The 25,970-nt window shown below is 38.5% G+C and overlaps 1 protein-coding gene across 1 annotated transcript; it reads right to left on the bottom strand.

Annotated features, from left to right (window-relative positions):
- Nucleotides 1–748: 748 nt before the first annotated feature.
- On the bottom strand, nucleotides 749–24,660 carry LOC136678563 (MAM and LDL-receptor class A domain-containing protein 1-like). Its single transcript, XM_066656607.1, has 42 exons — nucleotides 24,584–24,660; nucleotides 24,037–24,077; nucleotides 23,439–23,528; nucleotides 22,246–22,496; nucleotides 22,024–22,105; nucleotides 21,531–21,925; nucleotides 19,883–20,426; nucleotides 18,492–18,688; nucleotides 16,784–17,158; nucleotides 15,510–15,796; nucleotides 15,153–15,418; nucleotides 14,514–14,552; nucleotides 14,264–14,401; nucleotides 13,824–14,080; nucleotides 13,581–13,734; nucleotides 13,198–13,263; nucleotides 12,824–12,961; nucleotides 12,474–12,730; nucleotides 12,143–12,227; nucleotides 11,726–11,953; nucleotides 11,465–11,602; nucleotides 11,004–11,260; nucleotides 10,670–10,754; nucleotides 9,863–10,480; nucleotides 9,611–9,748; nucleotides 9,197–9,453; nucleotides 8,908–8,992; nucleotides 8,381–8,659; nucleotides 8,115–8,252; nucleotides 7,730–7,986; nucleotides 7,441–7,525; nucleotides 6,844–7,122; nucleotides 6,577–6,714; nucleotides 6,192–6,448; nucleotides 6,019–6,103; nucleotides 5,661–5,774; nucleotides 4,369–4,577; nucleotides 3,351–3,504; nucleotides 2,390–2,751; nucleotides 2,054–2,183; nucleotides 1,761–1,929; nucleotides 749–1,260 (listed from the first exon to the last, which is right to left on the bottom strand). Exons 1-42 carry the CDS (start codon nucleotides 24,658–24,660, stop codon nucleotides 1,218–1,220), a joined length of 8,244 nt encoding a protein of 2,747 aa, XP_066512704.1. The 3' UTR covers nucleotides 749–1,217.
- Between the last annotated feature and the right edge of the window lie 1,310 nt (nucleotides 24,661–25,970).

Here is a 25,970-nt window from a genome sequence, read left to right as displayed (position 1 = left end):
AGATAAATTCAGGCATGAACAAACCCATAAACAATGATGTCGCTACAACTGGCAATATTCCAAAGCTAATTAAACTATACACCAAATTCAAAACCAAGCAAGATATCAAAAAGGTCCCCCCTTAAACAAAGCCCTCATTAAATAATACTGTACACACACCACACACTGCTGTGTCTATATCAGTACTGCTCTGGTCATGGGTCATGACACTGTACAATGTGAGCTCAGGGAAATTGATTTACTGGCAAGATAACCCATGATTCTTTCTTTTCCCATGCCTCATTAGAAGAATGTTACACTGCAACCCACATGCTGCATGCAATGAATGTTTGTGGTGAAGCTAGATGCTGTAAATAGTTTAGCTGTAAAACTCTTCAGAAATGTAACACTTCCTTGACTAAAATGAGTTTTTTTTTTTTTTTTTTTTTTGGGTTCACTACTTGGCAAATTGATGATGTTACTTTGATTAGACAGTGTGAGTCCTATTAAATATTGTGTGGTGTGTAACATGGCTTTAAGCTAACCTTTTCCTGGGTTATAAATCATGTAAGCAATCTGATATTGAATAGACTTTCGAGCTGAACTATATACTTACGCCTTGTATGTCTAACTAGCTAGTGCACTAGCCTTTAACTAAATCACTGGCTCTCCAAATAAGGCCCACAAGCCATCATCATCAATCCTTAGGCAGAAATCCATGAACTATTAAAATATATTTTATTTGAAACAATATGTTATGAGGAATGTCATCGTAAACATAAACAACCCATGCAATAAAACATTTTTATTTGGTTTACATTTTAAGGGTTTGATGCTCTGTGTATTCATTCCTCTGTGCATATGTAAACAAAGCTGCAACCACAGTAAATTTTTCATGACTTGGATCTTACAACCATGAACAAATTTACACACCCATTCAAAATGTAGGGACACAGAGTGTTTTTTTGTGTGTTTGTAGACAACATTTTAGGTAAGTTATAAGCAAATAAATCCTATTTGGTAAATATAGAGCCTTTTAGTAAAACACAAATAAATCTATATAAATAAAATTCACACACAAAGACTTTACAAGACATAACTGTTAGAACAAGAAAATATATAGCCTACAATTTCAGTTGAAATTAAAATTTTAATAAACGTCAAAATGGATAATGAAAGAGCTTCAATGATTTGGTTCTTCACAGAATAAATGCACAAGCAAATTCTTCATTTCCTTTTCACTGGTGTAGGCCTGAGATTGTGTAGAGCAGAGAAGACCGCCTGCAAAAACATAATTAAATTAAGTATACTAGTGTAAAACCAACTTTAAATCACAGCTGCGAAATATTATTTATAAAGATGTTTTGCATGAAGGTTTTCATATATTAATGCACAATTACTGTTAATGTGCTGAAATTAGTGTTTATTTAGTGTTTCCTCCAAATATTTCATACTCAGAAATTTTGCATTAAATTGCCAGAGAAATGCTATATTTAAATTAGTTTCCTGTAAAGGAATTGTGTGTGTGTGTGTGTGCGTGTGTATAAAATCAGCAAATCAATAGAGTTCAGTTATCTGTTGTTCAGACCTTTATTCTGATTCATTCATTCTATCATATCTTCTCCTCTGAACACTTTATCTCTCTCTGATTTTGTATTTTTTTTATATACCCTTCTCAACTGCTCAATTGTAAAACTTCCTTGTGTATGTGAAAGGTGAAACATTCGTGTAACTTTTAATTATCATCATTCCTTTATTCATGTCTAACATTTGCTGTGTACCTTTTTCTGACTAAAAGATTTGTCTCCACAACTCTCCAGCTTTCTCCAAACTCTTTTACATTCTTTGCCTGTTCTCCATTTGGTTTCATCATGTCGTTCTTTTTGTTGTCATCAAAGTTTCCACAGAGTCCCCCAACCTTGTTCTCATACATATCAGGAAGGGAGATTTCTACATAAAAGTAAAAAAGAAGATGTTTTTTTTTTAATTTTGTGAACATACTTTGTAAAAAGCCAGCAAACTACAAAACATATTTAGTCAATTTCCCTTTATCATATTTATTACTTTGACTTACCTGCTTTGCCTTTGCCTTTGAACTCTACAGTGAGGCCGAAATCAGTCTTGAGGTAAACACGAGAAGAATCTTCCAGAATCTTTAGCCCTGTTGAAGGGAATGTAGGAGTATTGGCTTGTACCCCATCCACCTGTAATAATAACAAATATATGGTCATCCCTTGGAACGAGACACTGGATGTTGAAGATAGCAAATATTAGAAAAACCTTTTTTTCTGTTGAAGCTGGGTGGCAAATATTTTTCTAAATAACACTTGAAGCTGGTGTTTTCATATTGTTTTGGAGTCTTTTTAGTTTAGCAGTACTATACTGTTGTATAAAAAAGTGAATTACTCACTATCACACTTTTGCCTTCTCTCAACTCCACCGTGTGGTTGTACACTCGAATTCTGAGCGCACGAAGACGACCTTTATCATCATGGTACTCTTCAGTGCTCTCATCATACTCTTCACTGCTGTCATCGTCATCATCCCCATCAGCAGCCCTTTCTCTGCCATCTGCCTCTTCATTCACATACTCTTCCTCTCCGTTTTCCTCTCTGATTTTATGATTAATGCCCATGATGTTGAATTCTGGAATGTTCTTGGGCAGCTCAGAGGTCTGGACCAGGATGTACGAACGCTTGCCTTTGAAACTATGCTTCATGTTGTCAAATGTTCTGTACTCAGGATCATTTTTGATGAAGCATTTACTGAAATCTGAGACAGGCAGGAGAGTACAGAGGGTTTTATTTATTTTTTTATTTTTTTACAGTTTACAAATAAATAAATAATACTAATATATTTGAAAGTACACATCCAATACCAATTTGATAGTATAGTGTATTGCCTTGGCTGTTTAAGTCTGTCCTGAACTAACAATAAAATTTTACTCATTGCTCACTAGCAGCTCAATGTATTTCACTGAGAGAGACGCAACAGTGTTATGGGCACACTTATTTTGTGTTTGTTTCATCATATTAAATCAAAACATACAAGCCTATTTTACTGGCCACTAGGGGGTCTAAAGAGAGGGGAATGATCCACCACTCAAACCATACCTGATCTGTGGTGAAATGGGGATAAGAAAGTATGCAGAGAAACATGTGAACTAAAGCGTATAATTGTAGATGTACAAAGTGCTCCTGTATGGTCAGTGAAGCTGAAAAATAGCCTAGGAATGTAGATGCAAAGTAGGCATTCCTAATCGAGTGATTGTTGTGTGGTATGGTCCTCAGCTCACATGTCTTATTAAGAGTGTTTTCAATCACAGTTGAACAAAAAAAAATGTAAATCTGTCATTTGAAGTAAGTTTTTACCTGCAGATTTGCAGCTGTACTTTCCCTCTTCACTCATCATACACACTTCATCATCGTCACACTGCTTATTCCTGCACTTCAACTCCCCTTGACCATCCTTTTCTTTACATTCACACTTCCGAGTGCAGTGGTTACTGTACCACTTTTCACCAAACTGGGGATAGAAACAAACCATCAACAATAATAAACATTTTAATGTTACTGTATATCTTGGGACAGCAGACAATTCAAACAGTTGTATATTTGCTGAATTGTACTTGATGGCAAGGTCAGAAAGACTGCAGATCCCAGGGGGTCCTAATTAACCCTTTGAACCCCTTTGGTGGCGAAGGGGGAGTCCTTATGAAAATACTTGCCTAAAATGCCTAAATATGAATTCAGAAAATATACATTTACAGTTGCCTGTTTTGCCTTTAAAACTGAAATTTTCAGCTTGTATTTTCTTAACTAACCAGTGCAGAAGCACTGGCCTGTCACAGGTCAATTGGTCAATCTCACACCCAATATTGGTTTTCTCTGCTGAAGAAAACGGAAACTGAAACAAATGTTTCTCACTATGTGCTGGTTCAGCTCTCCTGCAAAAAGAGGATGGCACACTCTTTAACAGTTATTTTACAGTGCATGCCTCATGGATTATTGTTATTATGTATAATATTCAAAGTTTAAGGTGCGTATACACTTTAACTGCAATGTATTTAGTTATTTAGGACATGCAGTAATGGTTTAGGGTTACTTGGGTATGCAGTAATCATTTAAAATGTTTATTTATATATAAAACATTCAAGAAATAAGAATCGTGTTCATTCCATATAGTACACACTTACAAGTGGGTATTTCTCACACTGCATGTTGGGAAAAATCAAACATAAAGGATTTGTTGGAAATAGAAAACAGATGATGTGTTAGGCCATGTAATTTCTACAAAAGCATCCAAGCTTTTACATACAATTGTAAAAGCATGTGTGTGATACAGTCAGAACACACTACAAATTAATAATGAAATACATGTAATACTCACATAATGGTTGTTGCCTTCATCATCTTGGCAACCACACTCCCTGATGGGCACACACACATTCTGTTTAAGGATGAATCCATTGTCACAAGCACATCCCTGCACACACGCCTCTTGTGGGTTACAGTTTGGGGGTCCGTGTAGTTGTTCACAAGTTGGCTGGCAGGTAGGCATGCAGTCTGTGTAATGACTGTTATGAGGGCATGAGGGCACTGTAGATAAGTAGATAAATAGACAAACACATGGAGATAGTGATGAGTGTGGGTAATGAAGTACATAACTTTACAAACCCTACAAAGTTGAATTAGTTTTGTCTAGTATCTATTTATCTGAAACATGCGAAGCCAGACAATGCATCATAGGATAAACAAGAACAGTACATGCCCAATTGTGTTGTTATGGACTTTTGCTGATATAGTGTGGTGTCTGAATGTGGAGCAGTTAATCATTACACAGTACCAGCCACAATGAGGAACCCCATTGTATCTGTATTTATGTCATTGCACCACCAATTTATGAGACAGAATGTAATATATGACACCCAGGGATACATCGACATGCAGCAATATGGACAATGTTTATGGAGCTGAGGGCTATAAGTCAAATTATTTTAAGATTTTTAAACATCACACAGCACAACTGCATGAGATGGCATCATTCAAGACATGTCAAGTTGTGTTTATTAATATGTCTCGATATGACTTTGAATTGCTGGAACAGAATGTTGCCTTTCAGGTTCATGGTGAATCTGCATATTAATGACGTTGTAGAATAGATGTAGCATTACTTGGAATTATGCCACCTAATGCAGTTGCAGCGTTCTGTAATCAGCCTAATGTGCATATTGTCACATTAGTGAATTGTGAGGTTTTGTGTCAAAAATTGTACTTAGAACACTAAAAATATGTATCATTCCTGTAAAATTGTGTAGTAGTAATTGTTTAAATATCAGATAGCATGTTCATTTAAAGAGATATCAAGCATTAAATGGTTGATTTGTCTGGAAGCAATTTGTAGTTAGAATTGGTTGTCTTTGTTGTTGTGGTCGTAATTGCTGTTGGTGTTTCTTCTTGATAAGTCATTGCTGACGAACTGTTTGTTTTCACAGTTGTTTGAATTAGTCTCTCTGTATTAGAGGTTGATGTGGTCGTTGAATCTAGCGAGACTGTAGTCTCTACATCATCAACTGTAATTTGGACAGACTCAGCTGTATTAGGCTGTGCTGTAGTTTTAAGAGTTGTAGTTGTATTCAGTGAAGGTAGTTGTAGTTTGGAGAGGCGGGTCTGTAGAGTCACCTTCAATAGTGATGTTTTTTTCTGTGGTTATTGGGGTTGTAGTTGTGCTGCTGTCTGTAGTTTCTAGAGTTGGGCTCTCAGGTGTTGGCACAGCAGTCACCTGGTTTTTGAAATCTAGATGGTAAAAATAAAAGAAAATAACAAGAATTATTACTAATATTACTGACACATTCTTATTATTGGTATTAACAGTGATGGTAAAATGGAGTGACATTTACCCCTTACTTGTCAGACTTACATATGCTCCCCTGGCTTTTTCCATAACATTTTTTATCACCAGTTGCTAGCTACCTCATTGCTGTTTAGATTCTGTTTTTGTAGTTTAGACTTAAACATAGTTCTTATGAGATAAAAATACCTTCACAGGTTCCTCTATGTAGAGAAATGTCATCCACGGCAACATCAGATCTAGCGTCGTCTCCTCTTCGTCCTTCAAAGATAATCTAACAAAGGACAACATTTACACAATCAGTTTTTCAACAATAAAAATCCCTTCGGTGCTGATAGGCACACAATAGTAACACTGCTAACCTTGAAGTTATCCCTTGGTGTGAAGTCAACTAGAGCACGATGCCAGGTATTTCCTTGGTTTTCTCTTAATTTCCAGATCTCCTGAGCTTGGTTACCATGCAGCAGGTAGACGGTGAGCCCCATCGTCCAACTGGAACCATACATGTGATACCAGAACTCCAGACACTGTGGCTGACGGTCAGAACATTCCTCACTGAGGAGACGAGCTGTGTCACCATGAGAGACTCCATCCCCCTCAATGTAAATGTAGTGACCACCTGGAGATGGAGTGAAGGATGAGGATAGAGGGGTTAAAAAGGGTATGTGTTATTCTGTTGTGGTATGATCTGAGTTTAAGTTAAATTAAACATGAAGTTCTTAATGAAGTTTATACTAGGATACTAACTTCCTGTCGTGTGATCAGAAGAGGGGCCAGTCCTTGGTGTAGGGGTGGAGCCAGTGTGCCTCGTCCAATCAAAAACATCAGTTAATAACTGATCCCAAGTGCAGAAGTTCATGTCAAAATTGCAGTCCATTTTGCAGACTGTGAAAAAAATACAAGTAATGAGTAAAATAATTTATGAAAACATTATTGTGAATTGTAATATTCCAGTGTCAGGAATAAATGTAAATACTATTTAATATTGTTATGTTAAACTTGTATGCTTTGTACCTGGATGGACAATGTTGGAGCCTCCTGTTGTTGGATCCACTGTAGTTTGAGCTGGTCTGCCTGTAGTCTGAAGATCCTCTACTGTAGTACTAGGAAGGTCTGCTGTAGTTTGCACAGGCTTGTCTGTTGTAGCTGTAGTTTCCACAGGAGGGCCTACAGAATCACATTCAATTATGGTGGTTTCTGCAGTTGTCTGTGAAGCTGTAGTTGTACTGCTGTCTGTGGTGTCTACTGTCGACCCCTCAAGTGTTGGCACAGCAGTGACCTGGTTTATAAATCCTAGATGACACAAAAATATATGGCAATAACAAGAAAAATATGTTATTGTTGTTTTATTGATATTAGATTGAATATATATATATATATATATATATTATATAGATTGAATATATATATATATATATATATATATATATATATATATATATATATATATATATATATATTGTAACAGCAACAGATGATAATGTTAAGGTTGTGTGTCTATAATAATGCATTTTCATGAACTATTTTGTTATATTTGTTTTCAACAGTTGTTTGCCATTTGTAACAGTAAGCTTTGATTCATAAACCCTGATGTTATTAGTAAACTATTACCTTGACACGTTCCTCTATGTAAAGAGACGTCATCCACGGCAACATCAGATCTGGCGTCATCTCCTCTTCGTCCTTCAAAGATAATCTGTCAGAAAAAAACAGTATTTACACAATCAGTTTTTCAACAATAAAAAGCCTTGTAATGAGGGCAGTGTAAACATCTAAAGACTTTGTAAGTTAAAGTTTCCATATGGTATTGCATGACAGGGCTGGTGCTGCTATTAAGGCTGGGGGCTTCTTGGGATTTAATAAGTCAAGCTGTTAGGCACACAGTAGTAACACTGCTAACCTTGAAGTTATCCCTTGGTGTGAAATCCACTAGAGCACGATGCCAGGTGTTTCCTTGGTTTTCCCTCAATTTCCAGATTTCCTGGGCTTGGTTACCATGCAGCAGGTAGACGGTGAGCCCCATCGTCCAACTGGAACCATACATGTGATACCAGAACTCCAGACACTGTGGCTGACGGTCAGAACATTCCTCACTGAGGAGACGAGCTGTATCACCATGAGAGACTCCATCCCCCTCAATGTAAATATAGTCACCACCTGGAGATGGAGTGAAGGATGAGGATAGTGGGGTTAAAAAGGGTATGTGTTATTCTGTTGTGGTATGATCTGAGTTTCAGTTAAACTAAACATGAACTTCTTAATGAAATTTATACTAAGATACTAACTTCCTGTCGTGTGGTCAGCAGAGGGGCCAGTCCTTGGCGTAGGGGTGGGGCCAGTGTGTCTCGTCCAATCAAAAACATCAGTTAATAACTGATCCCAAGTGCAGAAGTTGTTGTCAAAATTGCAGTCCATTTTGCAGACTGTGAAAAACAATACAAGTAATGAGTAAAATAATTTATGAAAGCATTATTGTGAATTGTAGTATTGTAGTCAGGAAAAAATGTAAATACTATTTAATATTGTTATGTTAAACTTGTATGCTTTGTACCTGGGTGGACAATGTTGGAGCCTCCTGTTGTTGGATCCACTGTAGTTTGAGCTGGTCTGCCTGTAGTCTGAAGATCCTCTACTGTAGTACTAGGAAGGTCTGCTGTAGTTTGCACAGGCTTGTCTGTTGTAGCTGTAGTTTCCACAGGAGGGCCTACAGAATCACATTCAATTATGGTGGTTTCTGCAGTTGTCTGTGAAGCTGTAGTTGTACTGCTGTCTGTGGTGTCTACTGTCGACCCCTCAAGTGTTGGCACAGCAGTGACCTGGTTTATAAATCCTAGATGGCACAAAAATATATGGCAATAACAAGAAAAATAAGTTATTGTTGTTTTATTGATATTAGATTGAATATATATATATATATATATATATATTGTAACAGCAACAGATGATAATGTTAAGGTTGTGTGTCTATAATAATGTATTTTCATGAACTATTTTCTTATATTTGTTTTCAACAGTTGTTTGCCATTTGTAACAGTAAGCTTTGATTCATAAACCCTGATGTTATTAGTAAACTATTACCTTGACACGTTCCTCTATGTAAAGAGACGTCATCCACGGCAACATCAGATCTGGCGTCATCTCCTCTTCGTCCTTCAAAGATAATCTGTCAGAAAAAAACAGTATTTACACAATCAGTTTTTCAACAATAAAAAGCCTTGTAATGAGGGCGGTGTAAACATCTAAAGACTTTGTAAGTTAAAGTTTCCATATGGTATTGCATGACAGGGCTGGTGCTGCTATTAAGGCTGGGGGCTTCTTGGGATTTAATAAGTCAAGCTGTTAGGCACACAGTAGTAACACTGCTAACCTTGAAGTTATCCCTCGGTGTGAAATCCACTAGAGCACGATGCCAGGTGTTTCCTTGGTTTTCCCTCAATTTCCAGATTTCCTGGGCTTGGTTACCATGCAGCAGGTAGACGGTGAGCCCCATCGTCCAACTGGAACCATACATGTGATACCAGAACTCCAGACACTGTGGCTGACGGTCAGAACATTCCTCACTGAGGAGACGAGCTGTATCACCATGAGAGACTCCATCCCCCTCAATGTAAATGTAGTGACCACCTGGAGACAGAGTAAAGGATGAAGGGAGGGAGATAAAAATGGTTACGCTGTTTTGATATGACATGCTTTTAAATGTAATGCGAAATTAAAATAATTTGGGAAACTGGTTCATTATTAACATAACCTATTTTATATGAATTAAAAAATAAATACTGACTTCCTGTGGTGTGGTCAAAAGAGGGGCCTGTCTTTGGTGTAGGGGTGGAGCCACTCTGTCTTGTCCAATCAAAAACGTCAGTTAATAACTGATCCCATGTGCAGAAGTTGTTGTCAAAATTGCAGTCCATTCTGCAGACTGTGAAAGAGAGTAAAAGTAACCAGTACAAATTTTATGAATGTGTTATTAAAAAGGGGAGCATTTCAGCAGCAGATATTAATATAAATACCATGATGATATAATGATTTGTACCTGGATGGTAGCTGTTGGAGCCTCCTGTTGTTGATGCATCTGTAGTTTGAACTGGTCTGCCTGTAGTCGGCAGGGGCTCTACTGTAGTCTGAAGAACCTCTGTTGTTATCCCAGGAAGCTGTGTTGTAGCTTCAATCAGCTGTACTGTAGTATGAAGATCCACTGCCGTAGTGTCATGACTCTGTGTTGTAGTTTCAATCAGCCCTACTGTAGTCTGAATATCCACTGCCGTAGTGTCATGAATCTGTGTTGTAGTTCCAATCAGCTCTACTGTAGTCTGAAGATCCACTGCCGTAGTGTCATGAATCCGTGTTGTAGTTTCAATCAGCTGTACTGTAGTCTGAAGATCCACTGCCGCAGTGTCATGACTCTGTGTTGTAGTTTCAATCAGCCCTACTGTAGTCTGAAGATCCACTGCCGTAGTGTCATTAATCTGTGTTGTAGTTCCAATCAGCTCTACTGTAGTCTGAAGATCCACTGCTGCAGTGTCATGACTCTGTGTTGTAGTTTCAATCAGCCCTACTGTAGTCTGAAGATTCTCTGCTGTAGTATCAGGAAACTGTGCTATTATTGTTGAGTTCTCAGGTGTACGCACAGCAGTTCTCTGCCTTATTAAATCTTTTAGAATGAACAAAATGATATTAGATCAGTCAAAGCAAGAAATAATGGCATTTTTGACAGTCACAGTGTAGAGCTGCTAAAGTTAAGGCTATATATCTACAACTATGTAGTTTATTCAACTGTTCTTGGTTGTTATATAGTACCTCTTCTGATTCTTAAACACAGATGTTATTAGTGGAAAAGTACCTTGACACCTTCCTCTGTGTAGAGAGATGTCATCCACAGCAACATCAGAATCTTCAGAGTGTCCTCTACGTCCTTCAAATATAATCTAACAGAACAACAACATTTACAAATTCAGTGTGAGAAGTTTTTAATAATTTCTCAGTGCATCCTCCTGCTCCACAGGCTTAGGAACATATCACTGTGAAAAGTCATAGTACTGTCATTTCTTTATGATCAACTCTAACCCCAAACCTAACTCAATTACTAACCCTAAGCTTTTATATAAGAATAGGTTTTGTAATTATTTATTTTGTAGGTTTAACTGAACTGTTTTAGAGATAAAGTAAATACTGACCTTGAAGTTATCCTGTGGTGTGAAGTCCACTAGAGCACGATGCCAGGTGTTTCCTTGGTTTTCTCTTAATTTCCAGATCTCTCGGGCTTGGTTACCATGCAGCAGGTAGACGGTGAGCCCCATTGTCCAACTGTAACCGTACATGTGATACCAGAACTCCAGACACTGTGGCTGACGGTCAAAACATTCCTCACTGAGGAGACGAGCTGTATCACCATGAGAGACTCCATCCCCCTCAATGTAAATGTAGTGACCACCTGGAGATGAAGTGAAGGTTGAGAACAAGGAAATTAAAGACAGTATATATTACATTCTTTTGATATGAACTGATTTTAAGTTAAATTCTAAACTACAATGATGGGGGAACCTCTGAATCACCAGTGCCACCCCATTTCATTTAGTGCAACACATGCCCATTACTGATTGTTTTTTTTTAATGAAGTGAAATCTAAGATACTAACTTCCTGTCGTGTGGTCAAAAGAGGGACCCGTCCTTGGCGTAGGAGTAGAGCCACTGTGTCTCGTCCAATCAAAAACATCAGTCCATAACTGATCCCAGTTGCAGAAGTTCTGATCAAAATTGCAGTCCATTCTGCAAACTGTGAAAGTCAGTAAAAGTAATCAGTGCAAATTTTATAAATGTGTTTTTGAAAATAGTAGAATTAGAGCATTATAAATTAATGTAAATACCATGTTCATGATAATATTGTTATGCATTGTACCTGGATGGTATTTGTTGGAGCTTCCTGCTGTTGGTGCCACTGTAGTTTGAACAGGTCTGTCTGTAGTCTTGTGATCCTCTGCCGTAGTCTCTGGAAGCTGTTTTGTAGATTCATGCGGCTCTACCGTAGCCTGGAGGGACTGCAGAGTTGTGTCTTGTTCTGTGCTGTCTACGGTCATTAGTGTTGAGCTCTCAGGTGTATGCACAGCAGTTCTCTGCCTTATTAAATCTTTTAGAATGAACAAAATGATATTAGATCAGTCAAAGCAAGAAATAATGGCATTTTTGACAGTCACAGTGTAGAGTTGCAAATTTTAAGGCTATATATCTACAACAATGTAGTTTCTTCAACTGTTCTTGGTTGTTATATAGTACCCCTTTTGATTCTTAAACACAAATGTTATTAGTGGAAAGTTACCTTGACACCTTCCTCTGTGTAGAGAGATGTCATCCACAGCAACATCAGAATCTTCAGAGTGTCCTCTACGTCCTTCAAATATAATCTAACAGAACAACAACATTTACAAATTCAGTGTGAGAAGTTTTTAATAATTTCTCAGTGCATCCTCCTGCTCCACAGGCTTAGGAACATATCACTGTGAAAAGTCATAGTACTGTCATTTCCTTATGATCAACTCTAACCCCAAACCTAACTCAATTACTAACCCTAAGCTTTTATATAAGAATAGGTTTTGTTATTTATTTTGTAGGTTTAACTGAACTGTTTTAGAGAAAAAGTAAATACTGACCTTGAAGTTATCCTGTGGTGTGAAGTCCACTAGGGCACGATGCCAGGTGTTTCCTTGGTTTTCTCTCAATTTCCAGATCTCTCGGGCTTGGTTACCATGCAGCAGGTAGACGGTGAGCCCCATTGTCCAACTGTAACCGTACATGTGATACCAGAACTCCAGACACTGTGGCTGGCGGTCAGAACATTCCTCACTGAGGAGACGAGCTGTATCACCATGAGAGACTCCATCCCCCTCAATGTAAATGTAGTGACCACCTGGAGATGATGAGGATAGTGTGTATTTTATTCTATAACTCTATTTTATAATATCGAAATATTTAATATAGATATACATATTTGAAAACTTACTTCCAGTTGTGTGGTCAGAAGAAGGGCCAGTTCTTGGTGTGGGGGTGGAGCCACTGTGTCTCGTCCAATCAAAAACATCAGTCAATAATTGATCCCAGGTGCAGAAGTTGTTGTCAAAATTGCAGTCCATTCGGCAGACTGAATGATTTTAATATTAAACAATAAAGGTAATCAGTATAATGCTTATACACACCTTATACTAAATGCAAATTAGGAAATTATTCCTCCACAATTTACTCATTCATGGCAGTGAATTAACAATCACACAGTACTCCACTAGGGCCACAGCTGCCTTACCATAACTTCATGATTAATTGTGAATATTACAGTTTACTCCCCTGGAAATATTGAGTATACTGTAATTGTTTGCGTACCTGGATGATGGTTGTTGGAAATGGCAGGTTGTGGGAAGGTTGTGTAGACTGGTTTGGGAACCAGAGCTGTAAAAGTGTTTAAATGGTTTTACATTTAAATGTATTTCTTGTTATACACCCTATACATCATACTACAACCACAAACCCTAGTCCAATAAAGGTAGTATGTGAAATTCAAGAAAAAAAGTGTGTTTGTGTATAACAATCTCTTGAAGGAAAAGCCTAGTCAGTTACTAATCAAGGACAGGTCAAGTTTGGCCAGTTTGCTGAAAAATGCACCAGTGAACAGTATAAGCTTTTAAGTGCAATGAATGGCTGCAGGTATGTATTAAGTGTAGCTCAGATTCTGACCCCAGATTTCCCTCCCTTGAATATGGTTTTACCTGAGGTTAGAAAGGTTGGGTCTTCACTGGTTGGTGAAGGACTGTCAGGTCTGAGGTTCACATTGAAGTCTCCACACTTTCCGTGCGTTATTCTTACATCATCCCATGCCACGTCAGATGTAACTTCTGAACCCCTAATACCTTCCACTATAATCTGAATGAAATCATGGAAATGTATGCTTGAAAATGCCTCTTTTTGCAATTATGAATTAATTTTTAAGCATTTTATATCCCATTGCCTACCTGAAAAGGTCCCCTTGAGATGATCTCTATCTGGGCTTGGTGCCAGTTGTTGCCGTGGTTATTCACCCTGGACCAGATCTTGGTGACTTGACCCTCCTCTAGTTTATAAACATTTAGAGCCATAGCAGTGGACCACCCATACATATGATACCAGAAGCTCAAGCACTGGGTACCAAGAGTATCGCACACCGGACTCATCATCCGAGCTGAGTCTCCGTGATGGACACCATCACTTTCTATGTACATGTAAAAACCACCTGTAGATAAGAGGTTATAAGATGCCACTATTTATTCTCAAACCATGATACATACCACCTTTATCAGACAAATGAAAATGTGTTTTAATGTTACAAATACTTACAAAACAATTACAAATGTGTAAACAACATTTTACAGTGTAAAAACATATGCTTAAACATATGCCTTTTTTTGTGTCTTACTTCCTGTTGTGTGGTCACCAGTTGGACCAGTGAAGTCAGTGGGTGTCGACCCAGACCACCTCGTCCAATCAAAGCTGTCCTGGATTAACTGCTCCCATCCGCATTCATTCTGGTCAAAGGTACAGCTCCATGAACAACCTGTGGAATCAAATCAGGATAGCTCAGAATTAAAGCCACACAACCACAGTTAAAGTGAATAGATGGAGATTATGGAAATTGAAAAGAATACAAAGGATAAGAAATAGCATACTTGTTGTTGGGCCAGTTGTTGTTGGTGGTGGGATATTGGCTATGGATGGAAATGTATACAGTATCAGTACAGAGTATTAATAGCTTATACACAATGAGATATGAGTCCTTTCACAATGATCTTTAATTTTCTTAAAGCAGTACTGTATTAGTTAAGAGATTTGGAGACCTCTCGAGTGGAAATATGTAATATGTAACTTTACAGAAGACAATCAGCAACTCTCACTGAGGTGTAAATATTCCCTACCTTTAGTAATGTAACATAACTGTACCCTATTTTATAAATTATAGATTTATAGAGAAGTGGTGTTCATGTGATGTCTTCTTCTGGAGAAGGGGATGGCATGTACTCTTATGGAACACTACTGCACTTTAAATCACAACTGTATAATTTTTACCAGCACTTTGGGCTATATTCTAAACCTATAATGTCCATCTTCGGGAGTCAGCTAGACTTTCTTCTGACCCCAGGACAGGTCGTGTCAATTCTTGAATAGACGAATCTAACTCAAATGACCACAAGGTGTGTTGCTGCCCACAACATTCAGGACTACTTTAGTTAAGTTAAACACATGATAACATTAATAGAAACATGTGATCATACTGCAATGATAACATCTCTTTAAAAGCTTCCACTCACCACAAACAGTGTCCTTCCACCATTCTCCCAGAAAAACCTCCGACACCTCACATGCTGCCACGTAATTCTGCAGAGAAGTGCACAGCTGGGACTGGTCACCTCCTGAAGAGCAGTGGTCAGTCACACAACTGTTGACAAAGATCTGAGGAGGCACGAACCAGTGGCAGGCCTTAAAGGCATCTCCAAACAGCTTGCTGCACTCTTTGAACCCTTCGATATTCAGTTCAGGGGTGCATTTAGGGTTTTCTGGAGAGCCATCGCTACACCTGTAACAGGGTTTGAAGGCAGTAAGCAAACAAAAGCCCATTTTCCTGACAACTAATAAACTCAAGGTGATGTGGATAAATAGCTGCTTACATCCAGTCTTTGTCATGAGTGTTCCAGCTGCTGGCAAAATCATGCGGGCAAGGGACCACCCTGCCATCAGGGGTCAGGAAATCATCAAACTGGATTCCAGAATAGGTTCCACAGAGTCCACACGTAATGCCCTGGTATCTCTCATCCACTTGCACAAATAGCTGGCTGTTTCCATCAAACAGGAATCGCAGGCCAATGTTTGTGTCCACCTGCACATACTGACCCTTCTGGAACACTTTAACAGAGCTGCTTTGTGAATACGGAAGGGTGACGTGACCTCCATTTACCTACACACACACACACACACACGGAAAAAAAAAAACAGTATTGACAAAATTCTGATGACATTCACCATAAAATGTTCAGAGTTTGGAGACTGCACAGAAAACAAAATTCATTCCCAAATCTGACTTTTAAGTGACCCTTACATTCTTTCCAGCTCACTCTGACTCTGATCCACTACACTTTTTGCAGTAAAATGTCATAAAGCCTGCCAATAAAAGTTGTTTAACACTTTTTTACAACTGGCGCCATGGTGGAAAGAAGGTGCTACTTAATTATTACGCAAGGACATTCCTTTGAAATCAATCTCCAGGGTTAATAATCCTTAGAACTTGATGTTTATGACACCAGCAACTCTTGTTTCACTTTGTGCAGGAATAAAAGACTGTCTGTCCGTCTGTTGCTCAAAATCCTCGGTAAGTAAAGACAAAACCCAAGAAGTTTCAAGTCATACACATGACAGTGTTTGCAGATCTTATCTAAAACACTGTGTGACATGAACAATGGGGATAGCCATGTGTAATGAGCAAATATTTTGTAAGACTCCTCCACCCTTAAAGACACATCATTCTGTGAGGTAGCACTATTGCAATCTGGAGAACTGCTGAAATCAATCACTGCATCTTTGGAATGATACTTTTTGATCATCTAAAAAAAAAATCATGTTGTAATTCACAATGAACTGTTTGTTTACACACATTTTCTGATATGAGGAGTCTTTATAGAGTTTATTTCCAATGGAACGTATCTGTGAGCATTTAATGCTGTTAGCCACAAAAAGTTTAGTGAGGATAGCATAGAAGCATAGACATTGGAATAATCGTTGCCCGATGTGATGGATCTCCACCATTCCAGCAAATGCAGTTTTGTTGTGTCAAAGCCCATTGCTGGTGGGATTTTAACACCTCTAGCTCTTAGCGGATCTTAGGGATGATGACTTTATGCTCATGCATGTCTAATATTTAACATTGCTCATGGTTGGTGGAACTTACATAAACCAGCTTGTTCTTCTTGATGACAAGGTGAAGGCCATCCACACTCAGAGCCACAGAGTTCAGAGACGAGGAGTTGTTCCGTCCCTCGTTCCTAGCTGTTAGAGTAAAAGGGGCTGGACTAGCGGTGCAGGTTGTAGCAATGGTGTAGTTGCATGTGCCCTGGATGGAATAGGCCTTTCCATCAAAAGTTATGTAATGAGGGTCACCATACACACTGCAGGTCACTGGGTTGGGTGGGAAGCAGCCCAGAACATCTTCCTTCATCTTGCAGACCTCGTGGGCCAGACAGGATGTGGCTGAGCAGTGGATGTTGCCATGGCCAGCACATGTACACAGCCTCTCACACTTCCCTTCCATGAAGGTTTGTCCTTTCTGAAAGTGAAGCAGATGAAAATCGTACTTCAAGAGTTGTATTCCAAAATGCTGTAGGTTCATTGTAACAAGTCTGGATATGATAAGTTAGAGCTGGTGTAACAGAAACTGGACACATTTTGACAGGTGTTTCTAATACATTATGGGCACGAGCCATTTATTTCTACCCTGTCTGAAAGCAATGATTGAATCAAAGGTGATGCTTAAACCATTGTCCTGTAAGATATGCAGCACTCAATGGCATCACTCTCAAAATAAAAGCCCCAAACCAGGGTATCTCCCCTTGAACGAGGAAACAATTTGATGTATTTATTACATCAAAGACAAGTTCAGAAAAGGCTCCTGCAGCTTCCACTGTATGGTTAGGAGATAATTAACTGAAAGGGATATGGGAATGTTTCATCAAGGACCTGCGCAGATTTTCAAGTATATATTTTAGGTATTTTGGGATATGTCCTTCATTCAGTCTGACTGGATCTGAAAAGTCATGTGGTTCTATAATGCTTTCATTGTATTCAAATGTAATCAATTTTGCTTAATATTGAAGAAACAGCATTCTGAAATCAGCCTCAAATCAGTTGTTAGGTAATCTCTTATAGACATGCTGATGTGTTTTTAACACTATTATCTATAAGCAGACAATAGCCAAGGCCTGCATTTGTTGTTTGCTTTGATCTAGTATTTTAACAGATAAGCATATGATAAAGAGAGTTACACATCACAAACAAGTATATTGGATACAGGTTTGGAAACAAGTGTGCAATAATGTAGGTATGCAGTTTGAACAGCAGTTTTTATTCTGGTGCTAGTTAGCTGCCATTAATGGTTTAGCTAACTAACATTGTACATCTGTGTCCAGAAATAAAGAACAAAACATTGGAAACCAAATATCTGATTGACTACTTTCAGTCTGTTAACTAGATCTTGCCCAGTCACAATACTACTGGGCTAGGAGAGTAGCAAAAGTGTCTTCTGAAATATCAAGACAGCCACCGCTTCTTTTCAAACTGCTGCTAACTCAATACTATTGGCCAATTCACTGCATTTGCCTCATAGGCTAGCATTATATTGAGAGATGAGGTTATGACCGAGGGCCATTATACTAACCCGCAGAGCAAGAAGCCAGCTGTATTCTCTAGGACCTTGGACTCCTAGCCTGAGATGGCAGTGACTGGGGATCACAGGGTATCCAACTCATCAGCTCCTGATTATCGGGTCTATACTTAGACACTTGCCCAGAAGCTGCTTCATATGCTACTGTCTACAGTCCATTATTTGCACTGTAATTAGTTCTTGTCTGTGACCCTCCAGGTATTTATTCCTCTATAGTTACCTTGTAGTGTTCTCCATCCACCCAGCACCCACAGTCCTCTGCAGGTACGCACTCTCCCCCACTCAGCAGGAAGCCGTCATCACACTCACACCTCTCCTCACAGCTCCCACAGTCTTCTGAGGCATCCAGTCTGGAGCAGGTGGCAGGACACTGACTAGAGCAGGAGGTGAAGTGACGCCGAGCCCCACAGACCAGAGCTAAAAGTGAACCAGTGAGAAGCAAAGTGAGTTTTTACAGTGTAAAAACTGAGTTTTTATAATTGTAAATAATTGCTATTTCCAGTTGTAGAACATTGGATTTGAGTCATCAGCCAGTAACCGGACCTGGTGTTCCTCGACAGTTACACTTGCCTTTTTGTAGCAACAAACTCAGTCTGTTTAAAAAGGTACTGGGTTGTGTAATACTGGACAGATCTTTTGGCACACCAATGATTATGGATGTGTGTGTGTGCGCGCAAAAGTGAGTCATCCCTGCCAACTCAGTCAGGACAGGGTTCGTCCAGTATAAAATACACAGAGATTAAGGTAACACGACTACTCCCAATATTAATGATGTTCTTACCATTTGGCATAGTATCATTAAGAATTTGCATCATACAGTGTGGGTATTAAAGGCAAGAAGAAGTAAGTGCAATAAAAATATGATCCTGGATATCTACCAATTATAATGTACCTTGTTCCAAGTTGTACATTCTCTAATTAGTTGGATAAAAAGGGTTGAATTTGGAGTGGACTGGAACTCTGGGATGTTGAATTGATAGCTTCCAAATAGCAAATGCATATATTTCTCTTACTGTTATTTGTGTTGTGGATCAGTCTCAGTGCTGCAGTGACAGTAACATGCTAGTGGAGTGTCAGAGAGTGTGGCTCTGGATCAGACACAGCAGTGCTCCTGGAGATTTTAAACCCCTCTGTGTCACAGCTGGGCTGAGAATAGTCCACCAAAAAATATATATATATATATATCCAGCCAACAGCATCCTGTTGGCAGCATGCAGTGAGCACTGATGAACCTGGTTCCAAGATCCAGATTTGAAGACCTCTGGACTGGAGGATGACCAACACAAACTGTGCTCGAACAGATGAGCAACAAGTAGGTGTGTCTAATAGAGTGAACTGTGAGTGGGCACAATGTTTAAAACCTCCAGCAGCCTCACTGTGTCTGATCCACTCGTACAAGTATGACACAATAAAATGCTACCATTATGTCAGTGAAACTGCAGCACTGAGTATTTTCTACCATTCAAATTATACCTGCGCTGTGGGGGGGTCCTACCAAAGGATGCAGTGTAAAATAGAATACAGTCTATAAGTGTAGAACCATGTAGTGCACCTATATCATAATTAAATCTGATCAAATCATTAATAAATCTGTGATGTTGTGAAACATACGACAGTAAGTTGCATTCCTCCAGCCAAAGATAGGGACCCCAGCCTCGCTGCAGGTCTTTGCAAAAGCTTGCAGGACATCACAGAAGGTCTCAGGATCTCCTCGGGTGGAGCACATCTCAAACACACAGCTCTGAAAGAAGCTCTTTGCCCCAAGAGCTGTGGAGCACTGGGAGAATGGGCTGGGGTGGGATAGGAGGATGCCACAATAGGCTTCACTGGAATATTCTAGCTTCTCAGCCTCAGTACACAAACTCGGCTTGACGGGCTCTTCACACGGGGGGTCTCCAGCCTTCCAAATCAGGCCCAAAGCCTGGACGTCCTCCATGAGCTGGCTGTTATTGTCCATGGCCTTATTGAAGTTGCCACACATGCCACAAAGTTTCCCAGAGTACTGGTCAGGTACGGTGACCTGAAGGGAGCCAGATCTGGCATAGGACACGGTCAAATTGAAGTATGTCTGGAGTTCCAGGACTGACCCCTGGACGCTGACCATCACTGTGTTTCCGTACAGACTCAGAGGGAGATTCCTCCAGATCCCATTCACCTGAAAAATATGATACATTTTTTTTAGCTGTTTTTGTTTTATACTTGTGCAATTTCAAGGGAAATGGAGAGAGGCCACAATACAACCATGTGCATGTACCACTGGAGGAGCTGATCTGAAGTTTCTATAGCATTTTCTCAAATATTTAAAATGGAACCCCAAATTGAAGTAAGAAGCCATCTTCACCCAAGTTTTTTTTTTTTTTTTCAGCCTTGACAACCCAAAATCATTAGTATCTGCTTCTGTACATTTTAATCGGAAATGACAAAGTCAAAGCCATTTGTCAACTCAGTTTTGTGGAAATAGGAAAAAAAAAGAATATTAAGGCAATGTCTGTGATTTTATTCCAAAACATTCTTTATAAAATTTAGAGATGATTTCCTCACCATTTGTTAGCTCTGTGGTCTGTTTGCACTCTAGAAAAAGATCTGGTATTTGAATGCACCACTAGTTCAGTAAATGCGCAGCCAAATCCAAAAATGGCTCAGGCTTTTTCACTCTGCTTTGCTGGCTGAGCCATGGCTGAGAAATGGCATCTGGAGGTTTTTGTATGTGGAGAGACCTCTGACCATTGAGAAGCATGATAAGAGATGAGGACGTTGCTCAATTACTTCTCCATAAGTGGGTCTTAATGACTCATTTTTGATGTTGCAAGTACTTAAGTTGGAACTGACTCCACATTTGGGAGATTACTAATTGAATGAAAGTAAACACAAACAGAAAGTTCTACAAGACAAGTTAAACTGCAGCTATATACAAGCTAAAGTAAGTTTAATACACAAACATGCCGTTTTACATTAAAAGATGCAGAATGAATACAAACTGTTGTTTTGCTGTGAGAACAGTAGTTCTCCAGAATTGTCTACATTGGCTTTATGTGACAGACTAAAGTCAGCGATATCTAACGTTAGTAAAGGTTTAATAGCATTCATAATCTATTAATAAAGGGCAACCAAATTATAACCTATATATTTGGTAACTAGGTTTCATTCCTTGTTATGTTGAGGTCTGAATTGTACAAATCAGGTGGTGCTCCTCAGTTGCAGCACTTTGTATGTATCAGTAGGCTATATAAAGAAGTATAAAAATAGTAATTCCACTCACCATGACCCTTCTTCTATCTCTCCTCAGTAGACTCACTCTCAGACCCTGCAGATTCACATTCACCTGCTGGATTCTGGACACGGACGAGTTGCTTCTTAGCTTCTTCTGAATCTTCACTACAAAGTCCGGCAGTGTGTTAATCCCTTCACAGACTCTTGTCAGGATGTAAGTGCAGGGACCCATGAAACGGAAGTTGACCCCATCAAAGGTGGTGAAGCGCAGGTCACTAGCAACTCTGCAGGTGGCAGATGTGGACAACGCAGTGGAGCTTAAAGTCTGCCCACAGGTTTGGCCATCACCACATGGGCTCTGGCTGCAGGTCAATTGACCTGCAGTACAGGTGCACTGAGTGGACTCATCGGTCCAAAACTGGACATCAGACTGGCATTGCAAACCTGTAGATGAAGGGATATTGCTGGTTATTGAAATTTATCTTCTAATATATGATCATATTTTCCAGGTAAAACCTTTTAGACATTTTGGAAGCACTCACCACACTGTCCCCTTCGTATTCCAATCATATCAAAGACCACTTGCTCCCCATTTGCTTGGCCTTGTAAGAGCTCAAAAATAATCTGTTGGTGAGGAAGAATAAAGCAGTATATATTGATAGCTACATTATTGATTTTATACAAACACTCCATTGCTTTCAGAGATTGCATGAAATCAGATAAATTAAAAATGGTAATAGCAATCATGAAATGGTAAAAAGTACCTGCACAACATTGAGCTGTGAGTAACTCAGTGGAATATACACTTGTCTCCAGATGTGACTCTCAGAATCAAGAGAAGTCCAGATTTCGGTCTGTAGACCCTCATCACTAAGGAAGACTCTCAGTTCTGAGCTGGCGGGGTTTGGTTTATAGAACCAGAACTCCAGACACAAGTCTTCAGAAGAATCCAAAAAGCTGCTCTGTAGTTGAGCTACACCAGATCTTACAGGATCTCCAGTGAGGTAGAATTTTCCTGAAATGTATGGAACAAAACTGATGTTAGACTTGCAGTATAGTGTGTGAGGAAGATTCTGTATTATTAATTCTGTTATTCTATTATGATTAATTCTGTAAAATTAATCCAAAATCCAAAGTGTTTGTGAGACTTGTACCTAAAGACAAGCAATGATACATAGTTATTTTAAATATTTATATGTTATTTATAAAAGCACTTTACATGGTATATATTTCTGAAGGTTATTTTTATTTGTAATTTTATTTTAAAAAATAGGCCAAATAAAGTGGATTGACAATAATACAAAAATACTGGGTCTGACACAAATCTGTCTGAATGCAGCTGCTCTCACAATTGTGCAAGCGTTTAATGATAAAAGGCAAGCTTGTGTACTCTAATCTATAATATGTAGCCTGCCGTAACTTATTTCAAAAGAGTATACTGACATCAGTAAAGATTGTTCTGTAAAGACTGTTCTGTAAACCAAATAAAGGTGTGCACATTCACCATTGATGACATGTCATCAGGCAACTTACAGGCTTTAAAACAAATGTTTCTAAAGGTTTTTAGGCCGAGTTACTCATTGAAATTGAAGTTATTGCTGATGATTACAAAATCAAGCTACAATTATTGTTCACTTTTTGAAATTTTGTTATAAGGTAGATTTATCATAGTAACTATTTTTATTGGTCATTGTCTTGTTTTGTAATTGTTTGTTTATTTATTCATGACAAAAGGGCTCTTGTAAAGCAGAATATAAAAATGTAACTAAAAGTTTTATTGTAATTATTATATTTGTCACAATGTATGTATTTACCTTAGTACTACATAATTGATGCATATATACATACTGTGCAATACACAAAATTGAAACACTACATCTAGTTTTTACACTAATGCCTAAATGAGTGTCGTTGTTCACACGATGAGTAATTAGTATCTTCTGAAAGATGTTTTTACCAGGTTTTGAAAAGTTTCTAGTTACACCATTTGAAGTCCAGTCACAGAACGGAGACATATCATTGTCAAAATCACACCTTGTGAAGTAATCTGGAAGCAAACAGAGACAATACAAACAAGTGAAGAGATGGTGGGAACAAGAAGTGTGAGAAAACAACAGGCTAGAGTCCCTGGAAAGTGTGCTTTTGCTCTAAAACCCAATTCCATTAGGACGGTAATGAAAGCCTCTCTTTGTCTCAGGTCACTGCTGTAGGAAATTGTTAGCTTTACTCTGGGCACTTCATATAGAGTGGTCCCTGAGAGTATGATACCACACTCGCCTACAGTCACGCTCTCTCTTATCTTCACTAGGCCACATTTCTTCATGTATCCACTTAATATGTGTGATGGGGCACTTCTGGCACATTTGTTTATTTTCCTCTGTACTCTGAGAATGTGTCACAGTGGCTGATATTTAAATGCATTTTGAGAAGACAATTTTTAAGAGCAGAACTCAAAGTGTGTTCACTGTAAAAATGTAAGTGTTTTTCCTTTTAATACAGTAATATATTTACATTATATTTAAGCCAAAGCCACATAAAATGATCAAAAGGCTAACCTGCATTTGGCCTCCAGTCCGGCAGTGTAATGGATGGATAACTGTGGATACAAAGAGACGTATAGTATCAGTACAAAACAATACACTATGGCCAAACCTTTGGGGTAACCACCACTTTAGTGTGTAATACACATTTGTATATTGGACCAATGTGTGTGTGTCAGCTTTTTGGGTCCACCAAAGCATGAACTGAACAGACTACATTTTGTACTACCTCTATGAGGTAGAGGTTGGTTTATAGTTACAGTCAAGTTTAGAGTTAGGTTTAAGGTTTGGGGTTGGGCTAGACTCATGTTTATGGATATATATATATATATATATATATATATATATATATATATATATATATATATATATATATATATATATAGTCGAATATACAATCTTTACACTGCATGCAAAGTTGATGATAAATGGCCTAAAAAAGTATTAACAATGTATTAAAATAATAAAAAAAATGACATTAACATCCATTAAAATTAAGAGTCTTTTAATATATCTAATAATTAACCAAAATCAATATCCATTTGAACCATGAAAAACATACCTTGCATAAGATTCTGTGCTGAAAACACAAAGCCAGGCCACTGCTAAAAGCAGCCCCAGCTGTGTGTGTCCTGACATTGTGGCGTAAAGTCCTGTTTTAAAACGTCCCTTGCATCTATCTTGAGGTTTTGGAAGTTTTCTTCTGGTCTTAGACTGAGAGATAGTGTCTTGGGTTTAGTGTTTTGAAGCCTGGTGCAGGTCACTGTTTTATGCTGACCGTTGTGGGTGTGGGCAGGGCTTCAGAAATCAGGAGGTCCTTACAAGAGATTGTCTTGATGACACTGATCGGTCCACACTTACGGTAAATGCCATTGATCAGTAGGTAATTGTCCTCTGAGACCTTATCTGTTTGTTTTTCAGGTGTTGGAATTGGAGTAACGTCTTCTTGGTGAAAGCACTGTTTATTACCTCTGTGCATGCCACAGTGTTGTCAAGTCCTTATCACTCTATCACCTATATTTAAGTTCTGAGATTGATTTACAGTGATTTTCATGCTCTCAGAGAACGCTCATAAAGATTGTGTCATTTTTTGGGGGGCTTCCTGGATATGTGGTCACCTGCCACAGTAGGACACTACTGCCCAAGTACAGAGCTTTGATGATAACATAAATAAAAATGAACAAAAGTTAACACATCAATACTTAGTCAAATATTCAGCTCAATCTGTTTACTGTGATGTTGTGCTTGGTGAAGCAAATATTTACATAATCATAGGAAAAACATTCATTACAAGACCACTTTGAAACTATCGGTTGTTGCATAATTACTCAACAAGTATGGACATGTTTGGAGCTTAGAATTTTATTATGGATTAATTTAGGTTGATGGTTAGAGTAAGGTTTAGATTCAGAGTTAATTTTTAAGGCTGATTTTTCATGCTGGGCATCCAGAAATTCCTGTGAACTTTCACAAATATATTTAATACAAATTTTATGACGAGAAATTATAGTTCATTTATATAGTTCATACAAAGAAGGGGAATGATTTTCAGTCAAATATCTAAGTGTTGAGTCTAGTCTTGGGACCAGCTGTAGTGCGCTTTACAGAACTCCATTATAAGACCAGATATGGCCTTGATGAGCTATAATTTCTTCACAATTGACAACCCTAATGTGCATAGAACAATAAGCGTATCCCTGCAATTAATTCACTAGAGCAGCTGGAGGAAACCCATACAGATATGAGGAAAACACACCAAACACTGGAGCTGTGTAGAAGTGACACAAGTTACAGCACCACGATGCCTTCAGTTCCACATGCTGAGCCATTTTACTGGGACCCACCTTGAATATGTGATGGAGTGAAGCAAAATTAAATTAAATGGAGACAATAAAACAAAGTCTGTGAATGTAACATTGTAACATTGGTGGAATTTTCTTTTTTAAGAT

The sequence above is a fragment of the Hoplias malabaricus genome, chromosome Y (genome assembly GCF_029633855.1).
Source record: "Hoplias malabaricus isolate fHopMal1 chromosome Y, fHopMal1.hap1, whole genome shotgun sequence".
Lineage (NCBI taxonomy): Eukaryota > Metazoa > Chordata > Actinopteri > Characiformes > Erythrinidae > Hoplias > Hoplias malabaricus.
Note: the sequence above shows the minus strand (reverse complement) of the source record. Positions and strands in the feature narration are given on the sequence as shown.

Coding starts and splice junctions, on each gene's coding strand:
- LOC136678563 (XM_066656607.1), bottom strand. CDS start 24,660: ATGTCAGGACACACACAGCTGGGGCTGCTTTTAGCAGTGGCCTGGCTT. Junction 18,689..19,882: donor GAGGAATGCAACTTACTGTC/GTATGTTTCACA, acceptor GTTCACTTTTAG/CTCTGGTCTGTGGGGCTCGG. Junction 10,481..10,669: donor ACACAGAGGAAGGTGTCAAG/GTACTTTTCCAC, acceptor TCATTCTAAAAG/ATTTAATAAGGCAGAGAACT.